At 41.2% G+C, this 14486-nt stretch overlaps 1 protein-coding gene across 9 annotated transcripts in view; it reads right to left on the bottom strand.

Moving 5' to 3' along the window:
- LOC139557477 (calmodulin-binding transcription activator 1-like) overlaps positions 1 to 13497 on the bottom strand; it is a 574167-nt gene extending 560670 nt beyond the window's left edge. For 8 of the 9 annotated variants that reach the window (XM_071372343.1, XM_071372334.1, XM_071372335.1 and 5 more), the window contains exons 1-2: positions 13393 to 13497; positions 5688 to 5789 (exon numbers count right to left, since the gene is read on the bottom strand). In XM_071372343.1, coding sequence (XP_071228444.1) covers positions 5688 to 5789; positions 13393 to 13417 — 127 coding nt within the window. In that variant the 5' untranslated portion in view covers positions 13418 to 13497. The remainder of the gene's footprint in view (positions 1 to 5687; positions 5790 to 13392) is intronic. The other variant, XM_071372338.1, reaches the window with a different exon arrangement.
- Positions 13498 to 14486: the final 989 nt, after the last annotated feature.

The raw sequence follows: 14486 nt of genomic DNA, 5'->3' as shown, positions 1-14486 counted from the left end.
CTGTCATTGTAAAATAAGAATTTGTTCTTAAATGAGTTGCTTAGTTAAATAAAGGTTAAATTATGTGTAACTGATAGATGCACACACACACTAATTGTAAAGTCTTTTGTCTTTAATGTACGTAAATTGTAAAGTCTGTAATGTATTTTTCGTTCTGTGTTGGACCCCAGTAAGACTAGCTGTCGCCATTGGCATCGGCTAATGGGGATCCTAATTGTAACGGCTTTCTTCCAGGGGTGAAGGAGAGGACCAAAGTGCAGCGCGGTTAGTGTTCAACATGTTTAATTTGACGACAAGTGAACACTACAAACAACAAATAAAAACAACAAACCGTGAAAACCGATACAGACCTATCTGGTGCAGAACACAAACACAGAGACAGGTAACAACCACCCACAACGAACACAGTGAAACAACCTACCTAAATATGACTCTTAATTAGAGGAACGCAAAACACCTGCCTCTAATTAAGAGCCATACCAGGCAACCCTAAACCAACATAGAAACACACAACATAGAATGCCCACCCAAAACTCACGCCCTGACCATCACACACATACAAAACAACAGAAAACAGGTCAGGAACGTGACACTAATATATCAAATCAAATAAAAAATGCAGCACCATTGGGTAGGCAGCACTTCTATAGGCCTAATCACTTCTATAGGCCTAATCACTTCTATAGGCCTAATCACTTCTATAGGCCTAATCACTTCTATAGGCCTAATCACTTCTATAGGCCTAATCACTTCTATAGGCCTAATCAAGTCCCTCATAGCCAACATGGGCAACACATTTTCAAGGCTATGATGTAAGATCTATCAGAATGCATAGTTTACAACGAACAGAACTCACAAGTTGGAACAACAACTGAAAATATAACTAAGTGTCTAAGATCTAAGATGACCCTCAGATGACTTTCTAAGCCAAAATTATGAGTAAGGCGCTTATCTTTCAACATACCTGCCAGTCTGTAATGACTGAGGATTTTAGTCGCTAATACTCTCAGATTAAGGAATGCTCATGTACCAACAAATAAGCCTACTGAGTTAATTGTGTGCAAAATTACATAAATAGGGTAGCCCTCAATAGACACCCATCGGGTAAAAATATGTAAAATTTTTGATTTCACCACCTTTCATAACTGCATCATTATGAGAAACAATGGTCCTGTTTTGCAAATCAGATCAATGTTCGTCAGATATTATGCCGGTGTGATTATTATTACCTATCCCTTCTGGCTGAAGAAAGAACAACAAACAATTGGTTGTACAACATTAAAGTGCAACACATGCTGAAACAAGAGCGTGTTAATCAGAAGGTGCTGAGTTGGGCTGAGCAAGGCTTGGCTGGGCTGGGGGGGCAGCCAATTACTGCCCTGGTGTTGACCAAGGAAGGGAGAAAGTTTCTATAGGGAGTTGTCCAAGAGAAAATGCCTACCACCCATCTCATCAGCTGCTTAGGCCAGGAAGAGGTAGGGCTGGGAATTGCCAGGGACCTCACGATACAATATGTATTACGATTCTCACGACTTTATATGTATTGCAATTCGATATTGCGATTTTGCTGCGATTTGATGTTCCAAACATATTGCTCACTATATGTCGGCTGCAGAGAGACTAGAGAGAGCCATGAGAAAGCATCAGGGAAATAAATATGCTGAAAATATGTTGGCTCACTATTTAAAAAGAAGATGGAGAACAAGCCATAGGATGAAAAAAAAGAGAGTTTTGGTGCAGGTACAGCCAACTAGCGCTAGCCAATGCTGTTCAATAGCTAAAAATATTATAATTTTTAGGCCTTACAAGTACAATATCAATACAATATGGGCCCAAAATAATATTGCGATATGCAACTGTATCTATTTTCTCCCCATCACTAGGAAGAGGCCTTTAAAACCACGTTTACTGCCTGCTACAAGGCCTGTTTTTGAGGAGTACCACTGACCAACACTGTAGGCTATTTCTATTCCTTGGTAGTAGGGACTGGAGAGGGTAAAGCATGTCTGTTCATCAGTTACAACACCCTCAGTCAAACGGACCCCAAAAATATATTTCTCTGTGCTGATCTTTGGATTATCACTGATCCTGCCTGTGAAGCAGCAAACAGTAGGGGAATTGAAGGGTATCTGTCATGCTAGCTTGCTCCGTCTCCACCCTGGAGACCAGAGCGTGGGTCATAAGTCTGGAAAGGCTGACAAAAACAAATCTTTAATCAATACCCTGGCCCTCAATGCAAACCCCTCTCTCCTCCGTCTCTGTCTCAGTGCGTTCCGTGACTGACACTTTTTCCTTTTCATCTGTGCCCAGTGCTGCTCATATTGTTAGGAAATAGTGAGCTAGTGTTACGGTACCTTGGCTAATTCAGCAAACCATTGTTGGCTGCGCATAGTGTCTAGGCTATGTAGTAAAACACTCATGAAGATCTACATAGGTTCAACACTTTTAGGCCTTATTTCTAAAGAACTAGACTGAAATGCAAAACACTCCGCAACAGGCCAGTATTCACTTTGCAATGTTGGCCTAGTCTAGGAAGCCTCTGTCTTTAGTGACAGGTGAACAACACTTTACCACAAACATGTATACACAGTCCTCTACATATTTATAACAGAAAAATAACTCCAATCAGAGAAACAAAGAAAATGTTAAACAACAGTAAATGACAATATTTAAGGCATTAAGCAGCCATGCACGAAAGGAAATCAAGCACACAGCCATGCAACAATTGTTCTATAACATGCAATTCTACCATGCATTATTCTGCACTCAGTACTACATCAGGGCCCATTCAAGCATCTGAAACAAATGACACAGTAAAGACATCACACACACAACCAACAGAATAGTTGGCTATACAATTAGAGTGTCTGGTATATTTACAGGGTCATTGTTAACCGATCCATATGAATTACAGAACCAGACAGAGGGATCACATCAGTGAATAGCGTGACAAAGTGGACTCAACACTTTTCTAACCCAGACTACCATCTCTGCGCAGACAGAGACACATCCCTCAAGAACTTCAATCATGTGGAGCAAAACACCCCTAATCCTCAAGGTGCACTAAAGGCCCACTGTCTGTCCGTCCACAAACACTGTCCCCTCCTCAGCAGCTGGCGCCACACTAAAAACACTTATTAGGATAGAAATAAAAACACTGTGATTGAATCAAAACCGGAGCAAGAAGGCATTTGTCAGCCAAGATGCGGTGGCCGGTTACTAACATGCTGTCAATCAAAAGCAATCAATCTGGGTGAGCTGTTGTGAGACATATGGGAGGAGGGAGGAGGGGAGGGGAAGGTAGAAGGGGTTAACCTGTGTTATGTGTTGTTGCCATTAAACAAACAATTTCTGATGACAAATAACGCACTTGAGTTCCCCCTCCAGAATGAGCTAATCATGACACTCAGCATATGATTGGCATCAAAAAGGTCATTTTAAATGTCCATCTTGACTGCCATGCTGCATGGGTCATAACTAGACTATTCACAGGAAGTAGCCTATAAAAAACATGATGTTATATTGCTAAATGGACCTCTTCTTCACTCAGTTCAACTTTATAATATGATGCCAATATCCAGACCTCTACCCAAACTCAAAAAATATTTAACATCTCACTGATTTTTGCATCTGGCTTAACAAGGCTTTGATTGCACTGGACCTCTACTTGATTAGCACAATCTTTTCAAATATTAATGATCAGAGAGGCAAAGTATTCCCCACACTTCTGAAAAGTCAACACAATGCTTGATTAGGCCACTGCTAGGGGGGAAACTTGAGCCTGGGGTTTACTACTACAGAAAGCAAATTAAAGTAGCTGCGTCACGTTTCCCTGGCAGTAATAATAAGGGCAACTTTCGTACGGTCTGGTGACTCTTGATGGGGGGAAAGAGGGGGAGCTTTTTGGGCAACCAATTATCGTAATTAGTCTATATTATTTATATAACAGTGTTAGTCTACTTAGAGTAAAAAATAAGCAACCTGGCTACTCACTCTAGTAAGACTTGAGTACTACGGTGTTGCTTAATGTATAGATTCATAAGTGTGGAGGCTAAGCTGGGCTAGGTCAAAGAGCTGCAAAAAATATTCAATGGGAAGTTCAACAAACGTGCACTTGGACGGTTAACTGCCTGCAACAAACTGAAAAGGTTGCTTTTCAAACTTTGTGTGCTCCAACCCTCACCATGCTCACACATCCATGAACATCCCATCTCAAGGAGAGCAGAGGTAAGGGCTTGTGGTGCGTACACACGGTACACACACAGTCAGCCAGTGAAGGACGCAGCCACGCTACCGCCCTTTATCCTTATCAGACCTACTCCCACAATTACTCAGATCACTGGTTTACCTGCCTGGGCCTGGGCCTGGGCTCTGGGCCTGGGCTCTGGGCCTGGGCTCTGGGCTTGGGCTGCTTATAGGAGCGTTACAGTGTCCTGGTGGTACAGAAACCTCCAGCCAGCCAGGCAGGCAGCCAGCCAGCCAGGCAGAGAGAGCACATTAACTAGGCCGTCTAACATGGGAATAGGATGCCATAATAAAAAGCACCAGCATGAAGGGAGAGCTAGACTAGAGAAAACACACAAGAAGACCGACTAGTCAGATTGTTTTTACATTTGAGTCATTTAGCAGACACTCTTATCCTGAGCGACTCACAGGAACAATTAGGGTTAAGTGCCTTGCTCAAGTGCACATCAACAGGTTTTTCCCCTAGACGGCTCAGGGAGTCAAACCAGCAACCTTTCAGTTACTGGCCCAGCACTCTTAACCGCCAGGCTACACAAGAGGGGTGATGTGTTAGTCAATCAACAATGACCCGAATCACAATCATTAAGAATCACAGACTACAACACAATCCAACTCTTCTGCTTCCTTTAAATCTACATCTCAATGTGTGTTGAGTCAAAACACTGAGCTTTAAAGCAGCTAAAGCAATATTAAGGACATCAGCGTAACGATGAAGACTCTCTTTTCAAAACATTACTCCAAACATGAACACACTTAATTACCTAGATCAACAGAGCCTTTGGCAGTGGAGGAACTGTAGAGGAAGCTGCAGTGTTCATTAAGCATGAAGAAAGTAGTCACTTTCACAGAGACACAAACTGCTGTATGGTGCTAAAGCGTGCATGGCAATCTTTCAGTAACAGAATGTTGTGAATTCAAAGAAGCCTCCTCTTGATTAGGCTAAATGTTAAAACAGAAATGATACAACTTATCAGGGCAATAAAAACACAGAGCAGAGCAGCCTTCTCCCTGTGCATTTCTCATTCTCAGACCTAATCTCATCCCAGTGCATTCGTCACTCAGATGAATGGAGGAATCCTCATTCAGATGAATGGATAGGAGAGTTTTACACTCAGAAACATACAGTAGGTGTCCTAGCAGACTTCCTTCTCTCTCCTGCTCCTGATCTCAACCTGAATCAATCACTCTTAGTTAACGACAACACTTCTACTGTTGACAGCAGACACTTCCATCAACAGAGCAGCGAGCTCCTCTCTGGTCCAGGAGGAACACCCAGAGGAGGAAAGGAGGAAGTGGAGAGGAGAGGAAGGGGGGGGGGGGGGTGAAAATCAAGAGGTAAATAAATGACTCAATGAATGAATAATAGATTGACCAACTATAGTGGGCTCTTGGAGAAGAGCACAGTGCCACGGGGGGATGCAGTATTAATAACACTCTCTTACTGTTCATCTCTGTGTCATCACTGATATTCTTAGGAGGAGCATGGCCGGCATAACACACAGCTGATCTGTACATTCGATCCGGATTACGAATTTTCTTCAGTCCTTCAGGAGGCAAAAAGAGAGTAGAGAAAATCGAGGAAAAGAAGTAGGGCATTCTCTCAGCTGCTTACAATAGCCCCGTACAGCCCTGTTTCCCCTCATGCAAACACATTGACAGACAGACGCTGGACAGTAAGGATGGTTAAGTGCAAACAACACATTAGAAACAAATCCCACAATAAAGGAATGAGGCATGAGCTGTTCAACAGACAGAGGTGGTAAACACACAACAGAGGCTGGCTAGCTGAGTTCTATTGCTATTCCTAACCCTGACCTTGGCTTAACCTAGACCGATGGCTTAACCTAGACCCGTGGCTTAACCTAGACCGATGGCTTAACCTAGACCCGTGGCTTAACCTAGACCCGTGGCTTAACCTAGACCGATGGCTTAACCTAGACCGGTGGCTTAACCTAGACCCGTGGCTTAACCTAGACCGATGGCTTAACCTAGACCGATGGCTTAACCTAGACCCTTGGCTTAACCTAGACCCTTGGCTTAACCTAGACCCGTGGCTTAACCTAGACCCGTGGCTTAACCTAGACCGATGGCTTAACCTAGACCCGTGGCTTAACCTAGACCCTTGGCTTAACCTAGACCCTTGGCTTAACCTAGACCCTTGGCTTAACCTAGACTCGTGGCTTAACCTAGACCCGTGGCTTAACCTAGACCGATGGCTTAACCTAGACCCGTGGCTTAACCTAGACCCTTGGCTTAACCTAGACCCTTGGCTTAACCTAGACCCGTGGCTTAACCTAGACCGATGGCTTAACCTAGACCCTTGGCTTAACCTAGACCGATGGCTTAACCTAGACCCGTGGCTTAACCTAGACCGATGGCTTAACCTAGACCCGTGGCTTAACCTAGACCCTTGGCTTAACCTAGACCCTTGGCTTAACCTAGACCCTTGGCTTAACCTAGACCCTTGGCTTAACCCTGACCTTGGCTTAACCTAGACCCTTGGCTTAACCTAGACCCTTGGCTTAACCTAGACCCTTGGCTTAACCTAGACCCTTGGCTTAACCCTGACCTTGGCTTAACCTAGACCCTTGGCTGGTGAATCAACAGTTACATGACATATTTTTACCCTCCCCCCAAAAAACGCAAAAAGGACAGGTGCTAGGGCATCGCTGCTGAAGTATAATGCAAAATAGTCATCCACAGATATACAGTAGCCTATAGCCTATTCAAGCTATTGACAAAGAGCAACTGGTGAACCTAAGCTCCAATAAGAAAGTTTATACACCCCATAATACTTCCATTATGAGGCATCTCTACTGACAAGTGAAGGGATTGTATTGATATATGGTGCACAGTTGAAGCTTTCAGACAGTTAGAACAAAAAAACATTATAAGTGGGGGAAGTATACAGATTCTCAGTAACTGTTCCGTGAGTATGCCTAGTTCACTGTTCTGTTGAGAGTTCAAGGCTGACACTTCTACAGTCACGGATTCTGGCATACTTTATTTTACATCTTATTGATCTTAGAGATCCTCTTTTCAAACTGTTCTGACAGGCCACAGCCTAGCATTCAATACAGACATCTTATTTAAAACATCAAACAAAAAATAAATAATTGTATCATGGTTTAAAAGGCAAATATGTAGAATAAACCAGAGATCTAAATTAGCAGTTGAGAACAAAATAAGCGTATCAGAAAATCCAGCCTAATTGATTGGTTCTTCTGCAGTGCCAGACATTCAGCTTGCTCGTAGGCTTAGGTATACATGCTTGTTTATCTATTCTATTTAGGATTTGTTTTTCTATGTTGCTGAACGATGCATCTCTTGGTGAGAACAAACAGTTAAATGTTTTATATTCTGGGAATGCTCCCTAATGAATGGCAAGTGAAGAGGCCAGCAATCAGGCTCATTGTAGGCTGGGTTTGATTCAGGTCGATATTGGTCCAGATCATATCAGTAGTAAGCTGGATGAATCAATGTGATCAATCAGAGAGGGCCTTGTGAGGCAGCTTGTAAAGGCTTGTTAGAGACAGACAGGAATGATACCAGGTCTCAGCAGACAGTCAGCCAGAGTCTGTAGCACGGAAGGAGCAGACTACCATCCATCCACGCCTCACTAATTAAATTAAGAGGCAGGAAAAGGGAAAATCTCCAGCCTGATTCTAGGTTGATTCCACACTGGTCTGTCTGAAATCAGGAGGAGAAGGTCACTTGTTTGACGATGTAAACACTAGGTTACAGCCAGCACTGACTGAAGTTAATGACTGTGGGATTTCCTGATGCTTTATTCTATTGTTGCAGCCTGTGAACTTTCTAACTCAGACATCAATTATAAATAGGCCTACACTACATTTGTTTTGTAAAGCATTGATGTTTTTAAAGGGTATTCTCTTGTCTTTTACTCACAGGGCTATAGTACTGTTTCACATGTATTGACTGCGTTCAGGTTTTGACATACAAGGATATGTTCACCTTTCAGTGTGAACATGTTATAACCACGTTCAATTGCACTAATAACTATTTTAGAGATATTGGCTACAGAGGAGAGAAATAGAGAAATGGCATTCTGTCTACAGATCATGGAGGGTAGCCTAAGTTTTGCATGTATAGGAGAAGAAATGTATCTGGCCTGGCCTATGTCCCATTACATCTACATGGCTATCACTGTCAAGTCCTGAAGGATTCAAACGTATCAGAAGTTTCCTCTAAAGACTAATATGAGGAGGTAAGATTTGTCGCTTGACTGAAATTATCTTCATTCAAAAGACACATGTGCCCTCCGTGACAAGTAGTCCAAGACCCACTGTTCTTTGGGGAGAGTTAGGGAAAGCTCTATTCTCCAGGGTCTAGCAATCTGTTAGATGGGTAAGAAGGATCCTAAGTCATGGTGTTCCTCTGTACACAGAAGACCACTGAGAGAGACTGGCTCATGTCCCCCTGGGAATAGCACAGGATGTGTGCCTTCAGGAGACCTGCCAAACATCACAACTATAGCCTATAGCCCCATCCCCCCGCCATAGTCCAGGTGCTTCAAGGACAAAAGGTTAAGGGAGAGGCTGGCTTGTACTTCCTATGGCTCGAGAGGAGAGTGTAGTCCAGTAGCAGGACTGCTGAAATAATAGGATCTTTTTTTGAAGTAGCCTATCTTGGCCTAGCCTAATCTACTATATTCCATATTCTCCCTTTCCGAGTAACATCATTGGATAACTGATATTAAATGAATGTTGGATGGAGAAATAAAGAGTGCCCTAGTATTCTATGTAAAACCTCCCAGGCTCCAGATTGCCTGAGAGGACATTGTGTTTATGTAGAGGTATGAAGCACTCTCTCTCTCCTCCTCCAGCCTCCCCCTCCTCCTCCTCCACTGACCAACCTCACAGGAACACCGAAAATACCTCAACCTGCTCAGCAATGGGAGTTTCAAGTCAGGGTTTCAGATAAAGCTCCTGGTGATGGAGTGGCAAAGAAATGAACAGAGGTAGCCGTCTGTACGTTACATTCATCTTGTGTGTGTGAATGTAATGCATTAGGTCTAAATGCCACTGTGAAGTAGTAAGCCCTTACTATTACGGAGAAATGTGTTCTCCCTTTTTAATTCCGTCATATACATTAGACCTACTACTAAACTATCAACGTAAACTATGTCCTGGCATGGTCATCCTTTCCACAGCTCCATACCACCCCCCTGTGGAGCTTTGTTGAGAAGTTGACACTATCAGATCACAGGCTCGGCTCTCTGATCTTTGTTACTGTGGTCACTAGAGTCTGGGAACACATTCACCACCAGCGTTATGTTTATTGTATAACCTAGATCATAAATGTGTTTCAAATATGTTATTTTTACGTTGGAAGAGGCTCAAGCTGTGACACTCATACTACACACACAAATAGGAAGTAAAGGACATCAACTCTTTTCTTCGCTAATAATGCTACAAAGACCAGCCTGACTTAAAACCCTCCCCTCATGTTCTTGACGTCAACAGTTACCTCTGCAGTGGTGTGTCCATATGGGACGTCGAATTATTGTACGTCTGTTTTAGGCACTCTATCTATGTATTCCAGTGATTGACAACCATTTGAAAATATGAGATCGCTCTTTGTCGCCACCCACTGGTTACACATGAACAATACAACTCCATGTATTGTAAACAATTTGAAGAGCATCATAGACTAAACGCAAGCAAGCTTGATTGCATGGTAAGAAATCGACGCAGAACAACAACTAATATTAATGAAAACTGTGCAAATTCAGAAGTTCAAATGCGTGTACTGTAAGTCTATATTGTATATGACTAAATAGGCTGTCCATTAGATTGTATTTTCACATGTTATTAGTGATACAGCAGCCTACAAATGAAGAGTTTCATTCCAAAATGCTACATCCACATATTTTTCACATTTATGTTTTTTCATCAGAAATGATTGCTTATGGGTACCTTCATTTGTGTGTAAAAAAATTATGTCTCAAATTTTTGTTAGATGTATATTAAAACGGGTTATGTTGCAAAATGATATATATCCATTGTTTCGCTGGAATGTATATTTGGCTGTGATTTGTGGTTGTACTAACTGTAAGTTGCTCTGGATAAGGGCATCTGCTAAATGACTAAAATTTCAAAATATCTCATATTACCATATTGATTCATTTTTTAAACATTTGTGTTATATATATATATACACAGTACCTTCGGAAAGTATTCAGACCCCTTGACTTTTTCCACATTTTGTTACGTTACAGCCTTATTCTAAAATGTATTAAATTGTTTTTTCCCCTCATCAATCAACACACAATACCCCATAATGACAAAGCAAAAACAGGTTTTTATAAATGTTTGCGAATTTATAAAAAATAAAAATAGCACATTTACGTAAGTATTCAGACCCTTTACTCAGTACTTTGTTGAAGCACCTTTGGCAGAGATTACAGCCTCGAGTCTTTTTGGGTATGACTCTACAAGCTTGGCACACCTGTATTTGGGGAGTTTCTCCAATTCTTCTCTGCAGATGCTCTCAAGCTCTGTCAGGATGGATAGGGAGCGTTGCTGCACAGCTATTTTCAGGTCTCTCCAGAGATGTTCAATCGGGTTCAAGTCCAGGCTCTGGCTGGGCCACTCAAGGACATTCAGAGACTTGTCCCGAAGCCACTCCATCATTGTCTTGGCTGTGTGCTTAGGGTCGTCGTCCTGTTGGAAGGTCAACCTTCGCCCCAGTGTGAGGTCCTGAGTGGTTTTCATCAAGGATCTCTCTGTACTTTGCTACGTTCATCTTTCCCTCGGTCCTGAGTAGTCTCCCAGTCCCTTTCGCTGAAAAATATCCCCACAGCATGATGCTGCCACCACCATGCTTCATCGTAGGGATGGTGCCAGGTTTCCTCCAGACTTGACGCTTTGCATTCAGGCCAAAGAGTTCAATCTTGGTTTAATCAGACCAGAAAATCTTGTTTCTCATGGTCTGAGAGTCCTTTAGGTGTCTTTTGTCAAACTCCAAGCGGGCTGTCATGTGCCGTTTACCATCTGGCCACTCTACCATAAAGGCCTGATTGGTGGAGTGCTGCAGAGATGGTTGTCATTCTGGAAGGTTCTCCCCTCTCCACAGAGGAACTAGAGCTCTGTCAGAGTGACCATCTGACATGCACTGTCAACTGTGGGACCTTATATAGACAGGGGTATGCCTTTCCAAATCATGTCCAATCAATTGAATTTACCACAGGTGGACTGCAATCAAGTTGTAGAAACATTTCAAAGATGATCAATGGAAACAGGATGCAACAGAGCTCAACTTTGAGTCACAGAGCAAAGGGTCTGAATACTTATGTATATAAGGTATTTCTGTATTTTTTTTTTTTATACATTTGCAAACATTTCTAACAACCAGTTTTTGCTTTGTCATTATGGGGTGTTGTGTGTAGATTTCTGAGGAAATTGTTTTATTTAATACATTTCAGAATAAGTCTGTAACGTAACAAAATGTGGAAAAAGTCAAATGGTCTGAATACTTTTCGAAGGCACCGTATATATTGATGTCACAAATGTATAATTTGTACAGTTCTTAATTAAAGATGTAGTTACTTGTCACATTTGACATGTCACAAAACGTATCACTACTAGTCATTTCTCTGAGAGTAAAGGGAGATAGATATATAGCGTTTTGCAGTAAAACATGATTATTTGTCTCTCTGAAATGAAACCATCAAGTGATAGATTTAAACCAAATACATGTCTGTCATTGAACAACACCATGCCATCATTAGATGGTGAAAAAACACATCAATCTCTTTCATAACTTCTTTAAACAATAAATACTCATTTACCAACATTTCTAAAAATGGATATGTAGCGTTTTGGAATGAAACTCTTCAAATAGTTCTACTAGAATTAGGCTACTAATCACAAACATTGCTTGAAAAAATATATATAGTTAATACAGGTTAATATAGTTTAGTCATACTCTCACTTCAAAAAACAACCATGAACAGTGTCAATTGTAGTGCATGCATTCCTGTCTCATGCTAAGGTGCTGATCTTTAAAGCGACAATGTGCTATGTACTTGTCCTCTGTAGTTTCGACTCTATAATTTCGACTTGTAACCAAATACTCAGGAGTATTACCCTCTAACTCAAATGACATATTCAAATCAATATATGGATCCTGACCAGAAGCACATTTCAACCCAAATGAGCTTTAAATATTCAATAGACTAGAACATCAAAAAATCATTTTAAGATCATGCCTTAAAAATAAAGATAAACTACACTTTCTGGCTAAGAGATAAGAAAAACGCTCTTTAGAATCTTACTGTTCCTTAAAAAAAACACATCTGGTGGCATTCAATTCCAAAGCTGTGTATGGCACAACATCCTAGCTTTAAAATATATTTGATTGCTATATCAAACATCGAAATTATTATAAAATACCACTTTTAACTGAACAATAATATAAGATGATGGTCTCTGTAATATCGAAACCAGTCAAAATCCCACTTGAAATTAGAGTAGTACAGGAGCCTCAACCAACAAACGGGTGGACTGGTCGAGTAAATTTAAAAAATTGTCCAGGACTTGCAAGCAAGCATTTTTGTAACCAGACATGGTCACTGGATGGCTGAAATGCATTTGAAAGAAACTAAACTACAATCCAACGTTTGATACATAGGATGTTAACTTAGAGCTGTGCAATGTCAAATAGCCTATGTAATAGCTTGCTTGCATTTATGTAATAAAAACAACATTTTCAAAACTGGATAAATGGAAGAGAAGTTGGTCGATGGCAATGACATGTTGTCATTAACTTAGCTTGGTTGTAAACTACTTAGCTTGCTGCTTCACTGAACTGAATCTGGAATAAAATAGGATTCTTCAATTCGGTTCGTTGATCATGCTGGCTATTTTGTCTCGTTGTTTTTATCATGTGTAGACGGGTATATCTGGGTAGAAAGCTAGCAGATATTAGCTGGCTAGGTAATGTTGTATCCACGTTTAGCTGCCTAGTATTTCGGAAGAAATATATTTCGGAAGAAATATAAGAGTGCGATTCTTTTAAAAACTCCTCGTCTCTTATCATGTATGTCACCATTGTCTGACTTTATAATCTTGTATATCACATAGTTGTCATACTGGTAAATTAATCCCATTATATCGCTCTTACCTTCCGGCTTGTTTTCGGCAGCCATTTCCCCTTCGCGCGCAACATCCTCCTCCTCCTCACGACCGTGGGTACCACGCGCGTGCACGCGGCGAGGACAGCACGAGGAGGGACTCGAGGAGCAGCAGCGAGTCCAGCCAATGCAAACTTACCATTGGTTGTGAGGCAATGACTGACAATGAAACTCTGGAATGGCTAGTGACATCAAGAAAAATAACCATCCAATGCAATTACCAGAACACGTCATTGGCCAAAAGGTATTATTTAACTACACCTCGAAAGGATATCTGCCAATCGGTTTTGGAATGGACTAACAATTAGTGTTTAGTCTACTCGAAACAAAATCTGATGTGGTGAACTGTTATGTTGAAACAATATTTGGAATTGAGCATGAAGTCAGATTTAAATGTATATTGCTAAGATTTGGCTAAATACAATAATGTCATAAAGTCAACCATTTAGCTTATGCAACACAATAAAAGCATATAGATACATGTGTAAGTGTTTTATATAGGCTAAATGATAGACATGTACATGTACTATGTGGCTCTGCTAGAGACAGGCCCAGACGGAGAGGTGCTGAAAAGACAGCTCCATTCAGCAAGAAGGCAGATGATGTCAACAGAGCAGTATCGCAAACGGAGCAAATACCACCGAGAAAAAAAGTCCTTAATTAAGTCACTATTCAGAAGTACAAGACAGGCATTGAATCTTTATTCCGAAAAGTATATAAAAAGGAATGAAAAAGCATAATGTGCACAATGCACTGAATATGGTATATATTTTTCTTTACCCAAATATTTAATTTAGCCGTAATCAAGTGTATTATCCCACGTAATTATGTAATTGGATGAGTCATTTAACAACTGTGTAACGTTGTAACAAGGACAGGCAGACTCAAAGTGTGAGTTTTCACAAATCTGACCTGTAAAGCAAGCTGAGAGAGATGCATTGCGCCCATTAAGCCTACCCATTTATTTATTAAGCAGTTGCCAAACAGTTGCCAAATGTATTTTTTGTTGCGATTTTTAACTGAACATCTTCCCTTAGGACTAAGCACTATTTTGTTATTGAACTCTATGGCATGTTCTAAAACA

The sequence above is a fragment of the Salvelinus alpinus genome, chromosome 28 (genome assembly GCF_045679555.1).
Source record: "Salvelinus alpinus chromosome 28, SLU_Salpinus.1, whole genome shotgun sequence".
Taxonomy (NCBI): Eukaryota; Metazoa; Chordata; class Actinopteri; order Salmoniformes; family Salmonidae; genus Salvelinus; species Salvelinus alpinus.
The sequence above is the reverse complement of the archived record's forward strand: the minus strand, read 5'-3'. Positions and strand labels throughout refer to the sequence as shown.